The 22,609-nt window shown below is 37.8% G+C and overlaps 1 protein-coding gene across 1 annotated transcript in view; it reads left to right on the top strand.

The window, feature by feature from the left end:
• Positions 1–22,609, top strand: part of pcdh15b (protocadherin-related 15b) — a 277,431-nt gene that overhangs the window by 69,555 nt on the left and 185,267 nt on the right. The window contains exons 7-9 of the mRNA XM_073828840.1: positions 4,098–4,217; positions 10,587–10,697; positions 12,692–12,862. Of these exons, the coding sequence (XP_073684941.1) occupies positions 4,098–4,217; positions 10,587–10,697; positions 12,692–12,862 (402 nt within the window). The remainder of the gene's footprint in view (positions 1–4,097; positions 4,218–10,586; positions 10,698–12,691; positions 12,863–22,609) is intronic.

Below are 22,609 nucleotides of genomic sequence, written 5' to 3'. Positions count from 1 at the left end.
AAGAAGAATCATTTGACACTGAAAGCTGGAGTAATGACATTGAAAATTTAGTTTTACATTACAGGAATAAATGGCATTTTAAAACAAATTAACACAGAAATCCGTTCTTTTAATAATAATAATAAAAAAATCACAATATTACTGTTTTTAATGTTTTTTTTTAATCAAATAAATGCAGTCTTCGTGAGCATAAGAGACTACTTTCAAATTTATTCCAAACTTTTGACCTGTAATATATAGTTCTACTTTATTTTGTAAAAAATAAAAATGAAATATTAAGTCCTCTTTATACAGTAATAGAGGTGGGGTTTCCGGTTGAGATTGTATGAGCTGTCTGAAACATGTATATTAGGTATATATGAATTATGATGAACATGCTACAGCTATGAACATTTGCAGCCCTGAGAAACCGAATTTTAATTTTACATATGTCTAAAGGACAAGATATGGACAGTGCTGGATGGAACATTTCAACCTGACATTAGTGACTTCATTCAAATTCATTATTAATTAGTCCAAAATAAGGGATAACTCAAAGGGCAGGAGTTGCGTAAAACTTTGTGAATGACAGTAATGCCAGTTCCGTGAAGTTTCATGGTGCAGACTTTGTGTGGGCCTGCCATTACGGTCACGATACGCCGCATTCTATGACTCAATCTTTACCGTTAAAAATGACGTCCGTTTCTGGAAATCCATTAGCCCTATTTTTATTTTTTCCATCACTTTGGATTAGCTTCCGAGAAGATTCAACACGTAGTGTCATGGTGGGTCTGTAGGAATGCTGCCTCGGTCTCCAGAGATCTTCTCACATTGGATTGACTGCATGGAGAGTGTGTGGCTTTCAGCTAATTGAGAGTTGTTCCCCGGAGAGCTGTCAGTAGAGATTTCCCTCATTAGGAGGCAGCTTCAGTGGCAGGCAGCCTCCTCTCGAGTGGCCTCAAAAAAACGGCAGGCTGTATTGCCCACTATCGATTTCAACCGGAGTTTGAAACGTCTGACTGACGCACAGATAAGGGGGACTAACACAGCTCAGTCCATCAGTCAACAAGCACTGCAGAGTGCACTATATAAGTCCGCCGAGTGCTGAAGCAGCCTGCTGAGTTTAAGAGAGACGGTGAAGTAAATAATAATGTTGGCGAAAAAGCATTTGATGGACGTGTGGATTGAATTGCAAGCCGCTCTAAATGGCTAAAGGGTTGTGTGTGTTCATCGAGTGGCTGCAGATGCCTTGAAGTTATAGCGAGGAGAAGTTCAGATTAACTTTCCATTGATCAATGTCACTAACTTAATGTCCTTTTGCCCTACAGCTATTGAGATTGATCGGATGTCTTAAACAGTAGGCTACAAGAGGTTGTGCTATAGTGTGAATACTGTCAAGCTGAAGGCTGTTGTTTACCATTTTAGCTGTGACTATATTTGCTTGTACCCTTTTATTTATGGCAGTGCCAAAAACCATGATTTGCTACTTGCTATTGCTAGTGAGAGCAGATAGGACAATCTTATTCAAGAGATCGTTTGATTGGATAAGATGAGTTATCAATGTTTCAGTCCTGTAAAGCCTATTGTATCATATGTAAAACATTTTTTTAAGGACTCTATATGATTGCTGGAAAACCTATTGTACACAATCTACTACATGCCTTCCATCATGCCTCACCATATTTGATGCAGTATAGACTTGCTAAAATTTAGGTACTAAGACGATTGCAAAGGGGCAGGAAATTTCCAGTAAATTTCTTTAAACTTTTCAAAAGTTTCCAAAATGTTCTGAAAATTTACCAGACATTTTCTACCCCTTTGTAGCCCTAGGTACTAATGGCTATATTTACCTTAAAGAACAAGTTCACTTCCAGAACAAAAATTTACAGATAATTTACTCACCCTCTTTGTCGTCCAAGGTGTTCATGTCTTTCTTTCTTCAGTTGTAAAGAAATTATTTTTTCAGGATTTCAGCATCTCTGTCCATATAATGGACTTCTATGGTGCCCATGAGTTTGAACTTCCAAAATGCACTTTAAATTAAGCTTCAAAGGGCTCTAAACGATTCCAGCCAAGAAAGAAGGTTCTTAACAAATGAAATGATCAGTTATTTTCAAAAAATAAAATACAATTTATATACTTTTTAACCTTAAATGCTCACCTTGTCTAGCTCTGCATGTATCTTTATCTTTAGAACTATCCGGTTTCTCTTCCAACTTCAAAATCATCCTGCATCGCTGTTTTACCTTTTTTGTGTGTGTGTAACGTACATAAAGTACATAAATTGTCAATTTCTTTTAGAAAATAATAGAGTTCCACTAGATAAGATCCTTTTTCCTCGGCTGGGATCATTTAGAGCCCTTTGAAGCTGCATTTAAACTGCATTTTGGAAGTTCAAACTCACAAGCAACATATAAGTCCACCATGAAGAGAAATTGTAATGTTTTCCTCAAAAAACATAATTTCTTTACAACTGAAGTAAGAAAGACATATACATATTGAATGACAATGGGTTGAGTAAAGTATCTGCATTTTTTCTGAAAGTGAACTTGTATATTAAAGTATATATGCACCCTTCAGAAGTAAATGAGGAACAAAGGTGTACCTTTCAAAAAGGTAATGTGCCAGTGACACCCTTTGTACCTTTTCTTCTGAGAGTATATGTATAAGTGTATTTAAGATAAACAGTCAATTTTTGAAGTAAAATAAACCTCTTAATTGAATCTGTTAGTGATATATACTATAAAGAAAGAGTTTGGATTAACCAGTGCGTTTTGGTTGCCTGGACTTTCAGTGGAAGGACAGAAACCTCAAAATTTCATTATCCGTATCTGTATAATTTGTGTTTCAAAGTTGAACAAAAATCGAATGGGTTTGGTACCACATAAGTTGAGCAAATGCTGACAGAATTTTCATTTTTGAGTGAACTATCCCTTTAAGGTGTGCCTTTAGGCCCGTTGTCCCCTACTAAAGCCGCTTTAAGGCAAGCCTTCAAGGTTTGTTAAAAAAAAGCTAACGGTGTGTACCACAGGGAAAAAGGCCAGAGGAGTTTTTATGAATGGATGTCAATGAAGGAAATGCTTTACTACAGTACACTGAATAAACTGCTTTTGTGGGAAAACGGCTTATCATGTTTATGAATCGGCTGCTTATTGGCTAATCTTCAACAGTCTGCCTTTAAACGGTATTTTTAGATTAACCTTTCTTTAGAGTTTACATTACTGTTTTATAAGAGAAATCAGAGACTCTGGCAGAATTGCAATGACTTTTGAGGCTGTAATGTGAAAAAAAAAATAGCTAGCTACACTAAAGCAATTTTCACTCAAGCTGCTTGTGTGAAAAAAAAAAAAAAAAACTACGACAAAAAATCAGAGATATAGCACTAGCTCACTGACAAAATCCAGTTATGTTAGTTCCTCTCCCACACTGTATGGCACTTCAAGTGGAAAATATATCATAATGGAGGTACATTTGAAACTGCCAGATCCACTTAGGTTATTGTTTCTAAGAGCTCATTTTGCATCACAGGCTATTTAATTACTCTCTGTACATAGCTCAGTGTGATAGCTGCACATGATCTCTTCATGACAGCACTCTGAGAGTTTTCTTCAGACCATTATGGCGGGCATTTTCATCTTAAAGGCTCTCTGAAGCGTCTTAAGTCTTCGCCAGTTTTGTTGTCAGGATTTTGTCTTTTTTTCCCTCTAATATGTCTTGTCAGAACGTCAGAGTAGCGGCGTAGGAACTAACATCTGAGCTCCCAGGTGCCTCTAGCTTCCGCAGCAGACTCGTACCTATTACTTCCTCTTTTTCCTCGCACTTCTGAGAGTCGCACCACAGCAGGACCTCGTTATGACAGCCAGAATGAGAGCGATGAAGAGAGCAGGCGCTGTCTACTTTACAAGAGCATGTCCATCAAACTTCTCCTCAGAGGAGTGCTGTTTAACACAACGGTCAAGAAGCTTGAGGCGTAAACTAGTCCGCCAACTTACCGGCAACAGGAATCAAGCACAGGATGATGAAATCGCTCAGAGTGAAAACACACTCACGCTGATGTGCGGCAGTTTTAAAGATCTTAAATGTTTTCACTCCTTAATGTGTGTTTTTATCTTTTTCAGCTAACACCTGTCGGAACCACCATCTTCTCAGGTTTTACAGGGAACAATGGGGCTGTTGACATTGATGATGGTCCTAACGGACAAATTGAATACACCATTCAGTACAACCCTAAAGATCCGGTACGTTTTCCTTTTTTTTCTTTTTTTTTTTGGTTTTGTTAATGCCGTGCTCAGAATGTCCTTAGAAGACAAAAGAAGTCATATATATGTAACATACGGAATATGCATAAGCATATGAAAATACAATAATTATATATTATTATTATTACATTAAGTTATTTTTAATACAATTATAACATAAAATTTTACAGTGTCCGTGTTATACGTGTTACATATACTTGGTATACAATAGTAATAATAGTAAATTATTCATAATTACAGGTAACTAAAACAATTCCTGACCGTATAATAAGTACATATTAATTAATACTAATATTACATGTTAATTAATATATTATGTTAATATGATATATGTAATTACAGTGTAATTACACTGTAATAAAGACACCTTTAAATTAAGTTTAATGCCATTGGTCAGATATATTTTGTCCCAAGTTTAATCATAATTTAATTTAATTTAATTTAATTTAATTTAATTTAATTTAATTTTAATTTTTATTATTTCTTTGGTATTTTTTTACGGTTGTGTGTAGAAGGAGGCGCACAAAGACAAAATGCAAAGACAAGCCTTTTAATAATATCCACAATAGGCAAATCCACACAGGAAGGACAGGAAAACACACACCAACACAACCTTGTGATCGGACAAACAACTCAGAACTGAATACAACATATAAAGGGTAGATAATGATACACAGACTGGCGAAGGTGATTAACTAATAATGACTTGACGAGGACAGGATACAGGAACAACCAAACAAGAGGGAGAAACAAACACAAACAGTCCAATAGGGGGTGTGACAATTTTACAATTTTATTTTATTTTATTTTACTATATTTATTTTATTGCTCTATTTTTAATATTTCTCATCAGGTTTATACATCTAACATTACTACAAAAGTGGGTTGCAGTGTTTTTATTTATAGGAACGTACATATTTTCTAAATAATATATAACACATATTTGTAATGTTTTGTTTTTCTTTATACATTTTTTATAGGGTCTAGAGTTTCTGACGAGTGCTTTTCAATTAATTTACTTCAACCTTACAATACCCAAACCTTAGTGAATATATTGTTGTGCATTTATTATCGCAAAGCACCATTTAGCACAGTTCAGCAATGTGAAAATATTCTGAAAAAAATAGCAGTAAATGCACCAAATAAAATAGAGCAGAGAATATGTATGTCATAAAATGCAAATAAAATTACTTTAGCAAATCATTTAAATGAATATGGTGGTATTACGCATGCAAATTGGTGACATTCTCTTACTGCTTCTTAATGAGTGCAGTATTATTACCATAAGTGGAGTGAGAGGAGCTAACCATGTCTCAGTAATATTATACAACAAATATTGATTTAACAAATATGGAGTAAGAAAAGTCATACACCTAGGTTCACTTAGTTTTGAGTCTAAGGGTGTGTTTATACTTGTCATTTTTGGTTCGATTAAAACTAGGGTTGGGTATCGTTTGGGGTTTATTCGATACCGGTGCCAAATCGATACTTTTAAAACGGTACCGGTGCCAAAACGGTGCCTGAACCGATACTTTTTAAAAAAGCCACAAAATGGTGGATGACACAAGAATATCTTTTTATTGGACAAAAAAGGTTCTTTAAAATGAAAAATGTATTAAAAGTTTAAAGTATACATTAATATATAAGTAAATACAAAACACAACAATAAAATCTAAGCCACCTAACCCAACTACAATAATTTAACAGCTTCAAATTTCAGCAATTCTTTTGCAGAAATATTTCCATATTAGACATAAACAAAATAGAACACCTCTCCTGACTTATTGCATGTCCTGGTAAGACTAGGGCAGGGGGCAGGGTTGTGGCTAGAAGGGGTACAGCTCTGACCTGAAACTAACAATGAAATTAATTGTTCTACCTAAAAGATTGTGTTTTTTTTTTTGTTTTTTTTTAAATGTCTACAATTAAAAAATTCTAATGCCCTTACTATTATACGTAAAACAGTATTGTTGTTGTACATTGTGATAAAAATAACGTTAGATTGATGTGTGCATGCCCAGTGTTCAGATCTGTCTCCATTCTAGTCTAAATCTTTTTTCTCTTCCTATAGGTGGAAGGGTGACCAAATTGTTAGTGTAATCTGTTACGTGTCATGTCATGAAATGTTTTTAATACAAAAACTGTCTAATGTGATCACAATTTCATTAAAAAAAATTAAGTTTAGTAAGTTAGGTCTATTAATGGTAATGATTTAATTTCAGACAACAAATAAATTATATAGAGAAAGTGAGCAAAGTATAAACAGAGCTTTTTGAAACTATTTGAAACTATTTACGAATTAGTAAACCACTTGTAACGGTCTGGGTGTCTGTCCCTTTAAGGCTCGGGTTTCGGGGTATTTCCCTTGCACTGCACTCAAATGTATATGCGGAAGGAATCATCCTCCTAAACGTTTTTTTGTTGCTTCTTCCTTTCAATAATAACCCCTTTGTTAATGGTGACTGGCTTCGCGTGGTTATTAAGTAACGCAAAGTGATTCACTCTTTCGAATCGCTCCAATCGGATCGCGAATCATTTTATTGAGAACAGAACTTCAATGCGTGTATCGCGAATCATTTGATTCATTTAGATGATTTACATCAGGACGTAGGAGAGCTTCACGGGATATTTTATCCCAACGGGAATTCAAATAATTCAGCAGAGGCAGGGATGCATAGACTAGAGCAAATCGCACCCATAGAGCCAGCTGATGTACACAAACTGTCAAACACGGTACATCCCTATGCTTTCAAGCTTATTCCATGTGCCCTCAAATGTTTCATTAAGTTTGACGTGTTTCCCCCTTTACACACAACTGTTGTAAAACATGTGTTGCATGTCGCGTTGTCTGAATCAGTTTTTTGTGAAATATAGCCACACTTTAGAACATTTAGTTTTTGGCATTTTAAGTTAAGCGTGTTTAATGTAACGTTAGCTAACGACAGACCACCTGCTGCAGTCAGAGCAAGAGTAACGATAGGTTCTGAATTCACGTGCTTCTTGGATGGTTTCATTTCCCGACGATTTGTGCTTTTAATTTGAAATGTGAAAATGGCCAGATGTCTTGGATTTGTATCATCAAAGCTTTCCGACGTTCACGTGAGTTTTCTCATTCAGGAAATAATTTTTCCGATCATTCTGACACCCCATGAATGCAGTATTTAAATTTAACTAGCGATCATGCATGTTGACAAATCAAAGCTTCTTACATCCGTGTCATAGCACCAGAAGACAAATATTTCAAAAGACAGTTCAGACACTTAAGTGGCACCGAAATGAGGCACCGAAATTCGCGTTGTGTTTCGGTCCGGTACATACCGGTTATATGGGTACCGGTGCCGTATTGGCACCGGGTTTCGGTACCCAACCCTAATTAAAACTAACTCTGGTGCGATTGCTCTGTTAGTGCTGTTCATTTGAGTAAGTGTGAACGCTGCCATCCGAACCCTGGTATGCACCAAACAAGTGGACTGAGATTGCTAAAAAGATGGGTCTCGATCCTCTTCCAAATAAATGAAATATGAATGCAACACGGACCAAATACTTCTAAACAAACCAAAAACAGGAAGTAATGACAAGATGTGTGTCACGATGAAGATGAGGTCAGGGTTCAAAATGCAGGTAAGGATTATTTTTAATTAAACAAAAACAAAAGGCCAACACAGCACAACACGACATGAAAAGCAAGACAGACAGAATTGAAACAATGCAACCAGGAGGAGTGTTGGGAGATGGGAGACTATATAGTCTGTGGTGATATGGAACAGCTGTGGGTGTAACGAGTGTGATTGGTGTGTGTGATGGGACAGGTGTATGTGATTCGGAGAGAAGTGCGGGAGGAAGGGAGATAGTGACCTCTGGTGGAGAAGGGGAAACACCGCAGCCCAGACTCTTGACAGGACCCCTCCTCTACGGAACGGCTTCCAGACGTTCCATAAGGCCTAAACAGTCTGGAGGGAGGTGGAACGGGGGAATGGTGAAACAGGGGGAGGGATGGTGGGCCAGGCCCGTGCAGCGGAAGTAGGCCCGGAGACAAAGGTTCTGGGAGGCTGGGCGAGACCAGCGTAGGGCTTGGGAGCTCGGGCAGGGCGTGACTTGGCCTGACTGGAGCTGTGGTGTCCCGACCTGACTCAGGAAGTGCTGCGGTGTCCCGACCGGACTCAGGAAGTGCTGCGGTGTCCCGACCGGACTCAGGAAGTGCTGCTGTGTCCCGACCGGACTCAGGAAGTGCTGCTGTGTCCCGACCGGACTCAGGAAATGCAGCTTGACCGGACTCAGGAAGTGCTGCTTGACCGGACTCAGGAAGTGCAGCTTGACCGGACTCAAGAGGTGCTGCTTGACCGGACTCAGGAAGTGCTGCTTGACCAGACTCAGGAAGTGCTGCGGTGTCCTGACCGGACTCAGTAGGTGCTGCTGTGTCCTGACCGGACTCAGGAGGTGCTGCTGTGTCCCGACCGGACTCAGGAGTTGCTGCTGTGTCCTGACCGGACTCAGGAGGTGCTGCTGTGTCCCGACCGGACTCAGGAGTTGCTGCTGTGTCCTGACCGGACTCAGGAAGTGCTGCTGTGTCCCGACAGGACTCAGGAAATGCAGCTTGACCGGACTCAGGAAGTGCAGCTTGACCGGACTCAGGAGGTGCTGCTTGACCGGAACAGGAAGTGCTGCTTGACCGGACTCAGGAAGTGCTGCTTGACCGGACTCAGGAAGTGCAGCTTGACCGGACTCAGGAAGTGCAGCTTGACCGGATTCAGGAGGTGCTGCTTGACCGGACTCAGGAAGTGCTGCTTTACCGGACTCAGGAAGTGCTGCTTGACCGGACTCAGGAAGTGCTGCTTGACCGGACTCAGGAAGTGCTGCTTGACCGGACTCAGGAAGTGCAGCTTGACCGGACTCAGGAGGTGCAGCTTGACCGGACTCAGGAAGTGCTGCTTGACCGGACTCAGGAACCAATTCTGCACACGCTGCCATCCTGTGAGCGCACACCAGCGCGGCCGTCAACTCACGAAGGAGCGCCTCTGCCGCCGCCATAAAGCGGACGCGCTCCTGCGCAGCCACCACTCCGAGATCGGGCACCGCCGCCCTGGGAGGCTCGTGAGCAAGCACCGCCGCCCCGGGAGGCTCGTGAGCGGACACCGCCGCCTTGAGAGGAATGTGAGCGGGTACCGCCGCCTTTAGAGGAACGTGAGCGGGCACCGCCGCCTTGGGAGGAACGTGAGCGGGCACCGCCGCCTTGGGAGGAACGTGAGTGGGCACTGCCGCCTTTAGAGGAACGTGTGCGGGCACCGCCGCCTTGGGAGGAACGTGAGCGGGCACCGCCGCCTGGAGAGGAACGTGAGTGGGCACCGCCGCCCCAGGAGGCTCGTGAGCGGGCACCGCCGCCTTGGAAAGAACGTGAGCGGGCACCGCCGCCTTGAGAGGAACGTGAGCGGGCACCAGCGTGGCCGCCATCTCGAGAAGGAGCGCCATAAAGCGGACGCGCTCCTGCGCAGCCACTGCTCCGAGAGCGGGCAGCGCCGCCTCGAAAAATAACCTCCCCGCTGGACCCATACGTGCTGGTTGCATTCTGTCACGATGAAGATGAGGTCAGGGTCCAAAATGCAGGTAAGGATTATTTTTAATTAAACAAAAACAAAAGGCCAACACGGCACAACACAACATGAAAAGCAAGACAGACAGAATTGAAACAATGCAACCAGTGTTGGGAGATGGGAGACTATATAGTCCGTGGTGATAGGGAACAGCTGTGGGTGTAACGAGTGTGATTGGTGTGTGTGATGGGACAGGTGTATGTGATTCGGAGAGAAGTGCGGGAGGAAGGGAGATAGTTACCTCTGGTGGAGAAGGGGAAACACCGCAGCCCAGACTCGTGACAATGTGATGCTATGCAACATGATTTCACGAAGGGAACAAGCAGTATTTTTTTGGTCCAAACCGAACTGCAAGTGTGAACACACACTAAGTGAGGCATTCTTGGTCAGTATAAACAGCAGTGTGTACCAGACTTTATGCTGATATTCAAAGGTCTGGCTACACAACGCTACTGCTGTATGTTCATTTCCTAATTAAGGTTTTACACCATTTACATATCAAACATTTTTGATTTCAAAAGCAGACGGAGCATCCTGTCTCCTTGTCCCTTTTTAAAGTGTTATGTCTTCACCTGTACTGCTAAAAAGGGTGAGGATGTTTTGAAAGTCAAGCAGTTTTGTCCCATCAGCATTCTCTCCTTACTGAAGCAGATAGATGATGAATATCTCATGAGACTGGGAGTGCGTGAGCCTTTGTGTGTATGTGTGTGTTTTTTAATAGGGAAAACCCTTTTGACCTATACACTTTTCTTCTCTGCAGACCACAAACAGGACATTCGACATCCCTCTCACCCTGTCTGGATCAGTGGTTCTGAGAGAGAGGCTGAATTATGAAGAGATCACACGCTACCTGGTCATCATTCAGGCCAACGTAAGTCTGTGCAGGAGCAGGAGAAACAGTAGGAGAGATATAGTAGATAAAAGATTGAAGGATTTACTCAACCACTCCAACCCTCTATGTCTTGTTCTTTTTTTTCTGTGGAACATGAACTGAGATGTTAGACAGAGTGTTTAAGCTTCTTTTGTCCAAAAAACAAAGTGGATGGCGATTCAAAGTCCAAAAGTGTCAAAGTCAAAGTCCAAATGTCAAAGTCCAAAAGTGGTCCAAAAGTACTTTTCATACAACTTTTATGAGACATTTGTGTAAGGAACAGACTGAAATTGAAGCTGTTATTCACTGGAAATCTCCTTCAAATCCCTTAACCCATTTTTTGCCTAAATAAACAGCCGGAAGTAGTTGGTTTTAGCTGGTCTTCCAGCCTGGCTAGGCTGGTCAGGCTGGTTTTAGCTGGTTGTTCCATCTGGTCTCCCAGCCAGACAAGCTAAGGAAGTGTCCAAAACCCATCTAAAACCAACCTGCTGACCAGCTAAGACCAGACTGGATTACCAGCTAAAACCAGCCTAAACTCTTTTGCTGGTTTTAGCTGGTTCAAGATGTAAGTAGCTGGTTTTAGCTGGTCCCCCAGCCTGGGAAGACTGGTCAGGCTGGTTTTATCTGGTTGCTCCAGCTGGTCTCCCAGCCAGACCAGCTAAGGAAGTGGCCAAAACCCTTCTAAAACCAGCCTGCTGACCAGCTAAAACCAGGCTGGATTACCAGCCTAAACTGGTTTGCTGGTTTTAGCTGGTTTAAGATGGAAGTAGCTGGTTTTAGCTGGTCCCCCAGTCTGGCTAGGCTGGTCAGGCTGGTTTTAGCTGGTTGTTCCAGCTAGTCTCCCAGCCTGACCAGCTAAGAAAGTGGCCAAAACCCCTCTAAGATCAACTTGCTGACCAGCTACGACCAGCTAACACCAAGGTGGATTATCAGCTAAAACCAGCCTAAGATGGTTGGCTGGTCTACTTAGTAGCTAAGTAGGTGGTGTCAGCTGGTCTCTCAGCTTTGCTAGGCTGGTCAGCTAAGAAAGTGGCCAAAACCAACTAAAATTAAATGTAAATGTAAATGTAAAATTAACAATTTTAACGGTGTTCATTCTACCTTTCTGGGCCCTGAACATGTCAGTTGTGTTGCTGTCTATGCAGGCTCAGAAAACTCTCAGATTTCATCAAAAATATCTTAATTTGTGTTCCAAATATGAACATAGATCTTACAGGTTAGAACAACATGAGGGTGAGTAATTAATGACAGAATTTTCATTTTTGGGTGAATTGTTTCTTTAAATGTCAGTCTGGTACTCAGGTGAATGCTTCAGAAGACTTGGAATAAAGCATAAAAGAGTTGCACAAACTACTTTTATAGTACTTCTCATTTTGAAGTATAATTGCAGTCTTAAGGAATGGCCACATTCACTGTTTTTTGGCTAATTTTCATGGGTAAAAATCCAGTAATTTCAATAGGAATCTACACAATTGGGAATTTTGTGTGACAGCGAAGGTTTTCCGCTCACAGATTTTGCAAGGGGTTCAAGTTGATTACATGAATTCACCACCTTGATCAAAAGAAGGCTGCTTGGTTTGAATGTGACTTATGTGTGAGCTGTGCTTTATACATCTCTATACTTTTGACAATAGATAATGGACTTTAATTGCCCACCAAAATTTCATCAAATTTTTGCTTACATGCCCACAACTTTCAGTATCTTGGACTTGTTTGTATATAACAATTTTTAGATCTAGACAGGCTTGTCATGAAATTGCCTTTTGCAATCAACTTGACTTCAAGTAAAACAAGATAATCAACTACAAAAAAATGTAGGACTTGAAGTGAGAGGGGTTGGTAAAGTAAGTGTGATGGCCAATTTTCTCTTACTGTCAGTAAAATGTCTTATTTTGACTATGACTGGAGAGCTTTTTTGGCCGGCGAGTAAGTTTGTAATCAAGGGGCTTGATTCAAACTCCAACCCTAAGTCCAAAGTTTTTGTTTTCCTTTAGGACCGAGCTCCAAACCCAAAAGACCGGCTCACCGCCACCACCACCCTCACGGTGGATGTGTTGGATGGGGATGACCTGGGCCCAATGTTTCTGCCTTGCAGCCTGGTAGACAACACCCGTGACTGCAAACCTCTTACGTACCGCGCCAGCATCCTGGAGCTCACAGATCCGGTGAGTGGTTCCTTATCCTTTGCTGTTCCAGTTGTCTTATGTTGACGTTAAGTCTCCCCATTGAATCTCCAGTCTGAGAATTTAAGCACTGGTTTGTAGTTTGTAACTGACATGTATTTTGTATTTCTGGTCTTGAAGAACATTTCTATTACTTGACAGACTAAATTGCTTTGCATTGCACATGCATCTAGCAATAGGTATAGTGTTCATTCTTGGTTTTATTTATCTAGTGTTTGGATTCTTTTAGTATTTTCTATCACCTATTTAGTCTAATGAGAGACATTTGACGCATTTTGGTTCATTTTAAATTGGAGTTGAAAATAATGACTTGCGCTTCAATAAATAAGTCATAGAATCTATTTGGTGAGGGAGTGACTCCTTAAACTGATTCACTGATCAGTTTGAGACTCATTTGTTTCAGTTTAGTCAATAAACCAAGAACTGCTCCATTGAGTGAGTCATTAAAATGATTCAAATAGGTTTTTTGATAATTAACTAAAAATGAATGCTCATTTTGGTGAATTGGACAATTTAGGTCTTGCCGTATAATTACTTGGCGTTAAAAACAATAATTAAATGCCATTACAACAGTTCTGGTTCCAGAAGTTTTGAAAAATGGGCACAGTTCTAAATAAGAACCATTTTTTGGCTCATAACCATATAAACAAGTTGCTGTTACGTTGGCATCACTTTAATTACCACAAAAAATGAGTTTGCGAAGTGAAACCTAATATAGATAAATGAGATGATTAAGGGATAATTTGTGAACGTGTAGAGAACAAAATGCAAGTGTAAAGTGTAAATAATACAAAAGTCTTATTTTTGTGCCAAACTTTGTATGGCTCAAGGGCAAAGTGGTGATGGGGTTCTTAGTAACTCAGTTCACGGGTCACCCCTATCTACGATTGCACCTGCAATATTTGCAGCACCAGCGCAGGGCCTTGAGCACTAGGATATCGCCACCCGGCTTATGTGATAAATGCTTCTTTAAAAACATGAAATTATGGCCATAGGGCATACAACCTTAAATCAGCATTTCTATTAGCTTCAGATTTGGTTGATGTATTGAAAACTTGATTTATTTTCAGCCAACTCTCAACTCTCAACAAAGTGAAATGATGTTTAACTTGAATATTGCACATTGTTGGGCTTTTTTTGCATTAAGCTGCATTCGTAACCTATTTTACTCTGGTAATGTGGTGTGTTTACAAGTGAAATCAGTTAATCACCAATAAATTGAGTAGGACAGAACTTTTTATTTATTGAGAGTTAATGAAAAGTGAGTTACCACAATAAAAACTAGACCAAAGAGTCAAAGTTTGCTGAAAGAATGTTAGTTAACATTAAAGGACATTTTTGAACTTCTGTTTTTTATATTAATCTCACTCAGTGGTTACATTTTTTTTGGACATTTTGCTCATCTGGTCTCCTTCTGGTACCCCAACAACGTTGAGCATGATTGATGTCAGGAAATTTCCACTGTTTGAGTCACTCGGTTGGCGGCGTACTTCTTTATATTGAATTATTGCCATGTTGCTTGACTCAGCTTTGAAGTTTTGCATCACAGACAGGTGCTTTAATATTCTGCTGTACACTTTTCTGATACACTTTGGAATTCATTTGTTCCTTGATGATAGAAAGCTTCTACGAGGAAAAAAAAAAAAAAAAAACTTTCCTGTACCAATATACTCATTCGACCATGCTTCACAGTTGAGATGATGAGTGGAGCAGAAATTTGTTGCAAGTAGAGCAAGAGCAAGTAACCAATATTGCAGTTTCTATCCACCTTCTGATTCAGATTTCTGTAGTAGCCGGTGTATTTTACAGTCATGTTGCTTTATGGTTTTATAAAACGGAAAGATGTACTCTCTCTTTAGACAATATTTTAACTGATAAAGCCACAATCACAATCAAGCCACAATGTTTTATTCTCTTCTGTGCAAGGCAAGTAGCATAGGCATTCTTCTGGATTGTCTTCTTCTACATAAATACGTTCTACAATAGATACATTCTTAAAGAGAACCCTGCGTATTAAAACTTGTATGGCTTAATATAAAATAAATTATGTCTCTTACTGAAATATGTAGTAGAAAGCCCGTGAAAGATTTACATTATTTAAAAAATCCACATTGTTTTATACATAATTTGGACTATGGGGGGTGCCATTATGGTTACACTCTGTAAGCTAATGGTGCTACCTGTAGCTATTTTTTACCTCAGCACAACTCTGAATTCACAACTCAGAAAATAAAATAATGGTACAATGACCACAGCTACTGAAAGAGCTTACAGATGGTGATGGATATAAGCGTACACTTAAACCAAATGCTGTATCATTGATTTTCCCCACAAGGAATCTAAACGGATATCAAGTGAAATTTGTGATGAGAAACTCTTTCAGTGTCTGCAACGTCATGACAAGCGTCAGCATGTTTACATCTTGCCAGGATGGCATCTAGCGTTTCTTGTCTCTGCTGTTTGTAGGCTCTTTCAGCAGCTGTGGTCTACTAAAAGCCTAAAAGGCATCAGGGCTAAAGTGGAGAGAACAAAGACGCAGGTCTTTAGGACGTTTTATTCATTTACAAGCATCTTCCCATTCTTTTCTCCTCTTCTTATCACTAGTAAAGCAGTGAAGACCTACATCGCTTCTCTTGTTGCTATTCAATTGAAAATTACAAATAATGCCACCCAATATGGCATTGTATCAGTATTTTATTTTCCGAGTTGTGTATTCTGAGTTGTGGTAAAAATAGCAACAGGTAGCACCAGTAGCTCACCGGTAGCTCACTGAGTGATTATTTCAAAATAAATAATGGCGTCCCTCCATAATCCAAAATGTGTATAAAACTATGTGGATTTTTTAAATAATGTGTATCTTTTATGGGTTTTTTGCTCCATATTTTAGTAAGAGACATTATTTACATTATATTAAGCCATACAAGTCTTAACACCTGGGGTTCTTTTTAAAAATAAATGTTCCAAAAAGTTTTTTTTGCAGCGATGCCAAAGAACCTTTCAGTGAACAGGGTAGGGTTGCACCAGCCATTCATAAGTTCTTACTTAAATTGGAACGTTAAGTCCACACTAGAGGCTTAGTAACTACTAGCTAGTTTGTAACTAAATCTGTACATTATTTGGTTGCACCAGTTGTTCGTAAGGCAGGACGTAGCTAGTAGTTTCTAAGCTCTCCGTAAAGTAATGCGTAGTCGCATAATATGACGTTTACTCTAAATCATCCAATAGAAACCTTCAAATATGCGAGCAGAACTTGTTTAAATGCTGTGAATTTTAATTTTTCCTTCATTCTAACTTCTTTTGCCTCACGTATACTAATGGTAAAAGTTTCCATTAAAAACGAAACAATAATAACATTAGTCTATAATGTAAGCTATTTCTATGTATAAATAAAATTCAGAAACTGTAATTGAAATAAATAAGGACCAGTAAATACTGAAAGAAAAAACATATATGGCATTTATTTATTATTCACAGAGTCGCGCTGTGGATGGGGTGTTAAACACTAAAAAAGAAAGAAAGTATGTTTATTCACATAGGCCTATTGTTCTCTCTCTTAATATGCAAATTCTTCAAATATGAAAATGTACTTACAGGCTCTGAGCCAGACACAGCAGGCACTGTAGGCTACTCTTCCAGGTTCAGGAAACAGTCCTCCGTAAAATGTGCTGCACACACTCAAATATTTAAGTTGTACTATTCTGGAACAGAAGGCACGTTTCCATTACAGATTTGTGCAAAACTTTGCAGATGTCGATTAAAAAGTATTGCAAAATGACGCAGTTTCCATTAACCGATGTTATGCGACTGAAACTTAATTTTGCCTATATTTAATTGAATGTGACCTGTAAATGCAAAAAAAAAAAAAAAAAAAAAAAAACGTTTCCATTGGTGTTTTGCAAAATATTCCGAATTGCCTGAAAAACCACCTCATGTTATGAGTTATGCTAAAGTTATGCCTTTGCATATACATTTGGGCGCTGTTATGCAAATCTTCCCACACCGTAACGTAGACATGTTGGGGCATGTTTGAATGAGCCGTTTTTGGAGTCTTAACTTTTATAAAGAATATCTCTTTGGGTTTGAGACTTTGCAAATCTTTACAGGTCTTATATATGCACAAAAAGCTTTTAACACTCCAAAGACAAAGGAAAATATGAAATTGCAATATATGACCCCTTTAAAAGAACCATTTTTATAATCTAAACAACCTTTTTCACTATAAGGAATCTTTTGTGGAATGGAAAGGCTCTATGGATGTTAAAAAGCATCATAGTTCTTCATAAAACCTTGGATGTCAATAAAGACCCTATATTTAGTGCATTTGTGTAGCAAACAGCAACAGCATTATGTTGAACTTGAACTCACATTTAAATTACATTTCAAACGATTAAGTTGATATTGTTTTTGTAGCTTTGATATGGTTATAGCTTTTATATGACTTTAAATGTGATCTAAAAGGTAGACAACTAAATTACGCAGTCATCATAGAAGCACCAATTGGTTGTTCAAGAAATATGACTTTGCTGGGTTATGCAATATAAAGAAATGTTTTACATGTTGTTAGTTGCATAAGACTTTGATTAGGCACATTAAAGATGATGCATTGAAGAGATTCAGATTTATTTATTTATTTTATCTTTCAAAGATAAAACTAGCAAATCTCTATATGGATAATAACTTTTTTCTTTGTTATAAACCCCAGTGTGTTTATACAGTCAAGCTGTCAGTCTGCAAAGTATGTTAATAGTGCTAAAAGCACGGAAAGCTGAAAGCATTACGAGGCAGATAATTCACAGGTAATTAGTTTAACACTTCAAACACGAGAGGTGACGGTGATCCATTGATTAAATGTTCCTAATTTAAATGTAAAACAGATAGCTTGTTAACAGCGTACTGGAAAAAAAAAAAAAAAAAAAAAAAAAACTTTTTTAAACAAGAAAAAAAAAATCTTAGCCCTAGTACTTCTCATTGCAAAAGCATTCGGTTTTATGACAATAGCATGAGTCCTTATCGTTCACACTTTTTTCATTTGTTAATTAGGCTTGCAAAGTCCCTAGAAAATAAAGTTGCATAAAACGTTTGTATCACGTTTTCTTTTCCCCAACCATAGTAAAAGCAAGCTAAAAGCTTTTTGTTCATTGTGGTAGTGTTAGTACATTAGCGCTTTGGCTCTTTCAGCCCATTTGCCCTATCCATGCTTGTCTGACAGCCAGAGTGAGCAAAGAGGTGCTCTAAATCATGTTTACTTTAACATTTGGAGCCGTTTGACTTCAGGCCAGCAGAAGCATCCAAGGACACATTTTAGAGGAGCTGTGTTGTGCGTGGCCAGTGATTAGGTATTCTAAAGCTCAGCCGCCTTTATCAGCTGTCAGAGGAGCTGCTCTCTGCTCTCTGTGCCATTACTCAGGTGGTCAGTTCACTCCACAGCTCGCCACTTTTTCACTTCCATGTGTCTGTACCCTCTTGGTTTTAACACGTCTGCACTCCACTGTGTTTCTCTCTCTTTTTCTTACTGCCTACTGCGCTATCTCATGATATGCTTCCAGGAATGTATCAGCCCCACTGCTACAGAGCAATTGAAGTACTTCATGTACTTAATTATTTCACCCGTGTTCTTGCTAGATTAAAAAATGGCACCTTTGGAGTATAACTTTAGCCGAAAGAAGGGAATAAAAGAAATCTTTATGTACTACTGAGTGATATGACTAAAATCTTAGATCATGTCGTGAATCATTTTTATCTAATTAGGTATACATAATATAAATGTTTGGATATATAATATATATTGAAATTAAGTAAATGAATGAATTAATATCTTTATCTTATAGGCCTGCTTAAAATATAATTTATTTCTGTGATGCAAAGCAACCATTAATCCAGTCTTCAGTGTCACATGATCCTTCAGAAATCATTCTAATATGCTGATTTATTATAAATCTTGAAAACAGTTGTGCTGCTTAATATTTTTGGAACGTGTGATACTTTTTCAGGATTCTTTAATGAATAGAAGTTCAAAAGAATAGCATTTATTCAAAATATAAATCTTTTCTAACAATGTCTTTACTATCACTTTAAAAAAAAAAAAAAAAATTTAAAACATCCTTGCTGAATAAAAGTATTAATTTATTTTAAACAAAGAAATAAAGAAAAATTTACTGACCCCAAACTATTGTTACAAAAGATGATTTATAAATTCATTAAATACTTGTATTTCATAAAAAAAGCTAAATATTAGTACGTTATTAATTTTTTAATTCATAAATTCATTATTAAAACACACTTTTAATGAAAATATATTACATATAATAAAATTATATATTTATTTTTAATAACACGCATATATGTATGTTTATGTATATATTAAAAATATATTATTCATTCATTAATAAATATCAGTGTACTTATTAATAATATTAATAACAATGTCTATTTTATTTAATATGCAATGTATGTTTATGTATATCTTATATTAATACAGTATAATATATTCTTGTATTTTATTAAAAATAAAGCAAAATATGTGTAAGATATTTATTTGTTATTTCATAAATTACGAATAATAACAAATTTAATAACTAATTTAATAATTTAATAACAAATTTATGAAATAAATTACACACACACACACACACACACACACACACACACACACACACTTTTTATGAAAACATAATACATATACAATTTAATCAAACATGTTTATGTATATATTACAAATATATTTAAAATTATGTTTATTAATTATAATCTATTTAATTTCATATGCAATGTATGTGCATGTTTATGTATATCTTATATTTATAAATTATATTATTTGCTTGCATTTAATTTAAAATAAACCAAATATGAGTAAGATAATAATTTATTTCATAAATTCATTAATAAATTATTTTCAATTATACACATATGTTTATGTATAAATTATAAATGGATGGATGGATGGATGGATGGATGGATGGAGATAGATAGATAGATAGATAGATAGATAGATAGATAGATAGATAGATAGATAGATAGATAGATAGATAGATAGATAGATAGATAGATAGATAGATAGATAGATAGATAGATAGATAGATAGATAGATAGATAGACATGCTGTCCTACAATACAGTATACATGCTTGCAAACCTATCCTCAAACTTATAACATCTTCACTTTATCCTCTCTCTATCCTTTTTTTCTCTGCAAAAGCTTTTTCCTTTAAGAGACAACATCTCTCTCAGCAAATCAGCAGAAGAGAGACACATCTGTTGCTCTCTTGCACAGCAGAATCGCGTGTGGAAGGTGCGGTGAGCGTAGACGCTTTCACCTAGACAAACTGATCATGTCTGACAGGTGTTTTATTCGGTCTCTGAGAGCCTCTCCACACCTAATACAACATGAAAGGTCAAGCAAAGCCAGCCTCAAGTGGCGGCCGTCTCGCATTTGCCATCTTTTGCCCGCGTAGGCCATCTGAAATGGATACTGAAGCTACCAATTCAAATACCTTTGGGGAAACCAATGAGTGTAAATGCCACATAGGGGCATCCAGGACTGAAGAAATTAATAGCTTTTTTTCAGAGTCTACTGGCCATTTTGGCTGAGCTACGGCTGCTATTTGAAGTCCTCTCCTGTTCCCACATATGGATGATTATGGAGCATACACACGCAGGATTTGCTGTAATGGCTTTTCCCCATTTCACCACACAGCTGAAGGGATGTGAGAAAGCAGCAGCCAATGTGATCTAGGTGCTGTTTCATAAATCCTGTAATGGCGATGATTAGGTAATCTTCTGCTTTTGCCATGTGCGTTTCATGTGTCGAGGACATCCATTACTCTATCACCATCACAGAGGCTTGTGCGGTTTTAAATGCTAAAAACATAAGTTTCTTAATCTGAATTTATATTCTAAAATTCTTTATTTTCAAGTAAAAGTCTATCGATCTGCGTATATGTATATGTGCATAATATATGTATTACTGCATTGTATATGTAATAGACGTGCAATATATTACATATATATTACATATTGCATACTACATACTATATATTTTTTTTTCTCTAATCTACACTGATGCTCAATCAGGATCAGTAAGATTTTTGGCGTTTTTTTTTTAAAGAATTATTATATGCTCATCAAGACTGCATTTACTTGATCAAATATACAGAAAAAAATAATATTGTGAACTATTATTACCGTTTAAAATAATGGTGTTCTGTATTAATATATTTAAAAATATAATTTATTCCCGTGATGCAAAGCTGCATTTTTATTAGCTATTACTTCAGTTTTGAGTGTCAAAATTATATCCAATATGCTGATTAATTAAAATTAAATAAAATAATAAAAATTTACTGACCGCTACTTTTTAGATGGTAGTTTATATTGTTACAAAATAATTCTATTTTAAATAAACGCTGTTCTTTTCAACTTTTTTTGTTGTTGTTGTTGTTAAAAAAATTAGGTTCCAACAAAATATTAAGCAGCACAACTGTTTTCAACATTGATAATAAATAAGAATATTAGAATGATTTTTGAAGGATCATGTGACACTGAAGACTGATGCTGTAATGCTGCTGAAAATTCAGCTTTGTATCACAGAAATAAATTGCATTTTAAAATATATTCACATAGAAAACCATTATTTTAAATCGAAATAATATTTCACAATATTACAGTTTTTCTCTGTATTTTTGATCAAATAAATGCAGCCTTGATGAGCATAAAAACTCTCTAAAAAACATTACAAATCGTACTGATCCCAAACGTTTGAGTGGCAGTGTATATATAATTATATATAAATAAAATAAGACTATTATTTATAAAACATAATACATAATATATATATATTTTTTTTCTATATTATCTTAGTATGTTATATTTATAAATTATATAAATTATATATTTAAATATACAATTATATATGCATAAAAAGATTTTATTAAAATATTATCATACATTTTACCTATATGTATATGTGTCACGAATTGAGTCGTCCTGTCATCATAAACTCTTGCACTACACATCATGGACTTCATTCCCCACAAGCCACTGCACTAATCACTGCATTCACCTGCTCCTTGTTTCTCACTGCACTGATTACCGCTCACACCTGCACCTCATTTCTAGGACTGCATTTAAGCCACTCTCACACTCAGCTTCTTCGCGAAGTCTTGTATTGCCCCGGCTGCATTTCTGAGCGTTTCTTCCCGTGTTTGTTTTCCCGTGGTTGATTCCTGGACTCCCTCCCGTGTTTGATTCTCGCTGCCAGCCCCGACCTTTCTGTCTGTGTTTTGACTACGATTTCTGCCTGCCCCTTTGTGTTTGTTTTGTTTTGTCTTTTCTAATAAATGCTGCGAATGGATCCGCTCGTCTCCGACCGTCCTTGTGACAGAAGACTTCGCCACTACAAGGATCCAGCAGCTAGTATGGTGTCATCCGGTTCCAGCACGAATTCAACAGTACAGATCATGCGTCTCAAACAAGGTGAGCGGTCTGTTGAGGAGTATGCAATGGACTTTATTGAATTGGCAAATCAGTCTACTATGGATGAGGCTTGCCTGATGATTTTCTTCCATGGAGGACTCTTATGGCGCTTTTCCACTACACAGTACCAGCTCGCCTCGGCTCGACTCGGCTCGACTCGACTCGGCTCGGTTTGGTTTTCCACTGTGTAAAAGTTGTACCTGTACCTCCACAATAGTACCTGGTTGTCATAGCGACGCTGCAAGAAACTGCCGTGATG

The sequence above is a fragment of the Garra rufa genome, chromosome 22 (genome assembly GCF_049309525.1).
Source record: "Garra rufa chromosome 22, GarRuf1.0, whole genome shotgun sequence".
In the NCBI taxonomy this organism is placed as follows: Eukaryota; Metazoa; Chordata; class Actinopteri; order Cypriniformes; family Cyprinidae; genus Garra; species Garra rufa.
The sequence above is the reverse complement of the archived record's forward strand: the minus strand, read 5'-3'. Positions and strand labels throughout refer to the sequence as shown.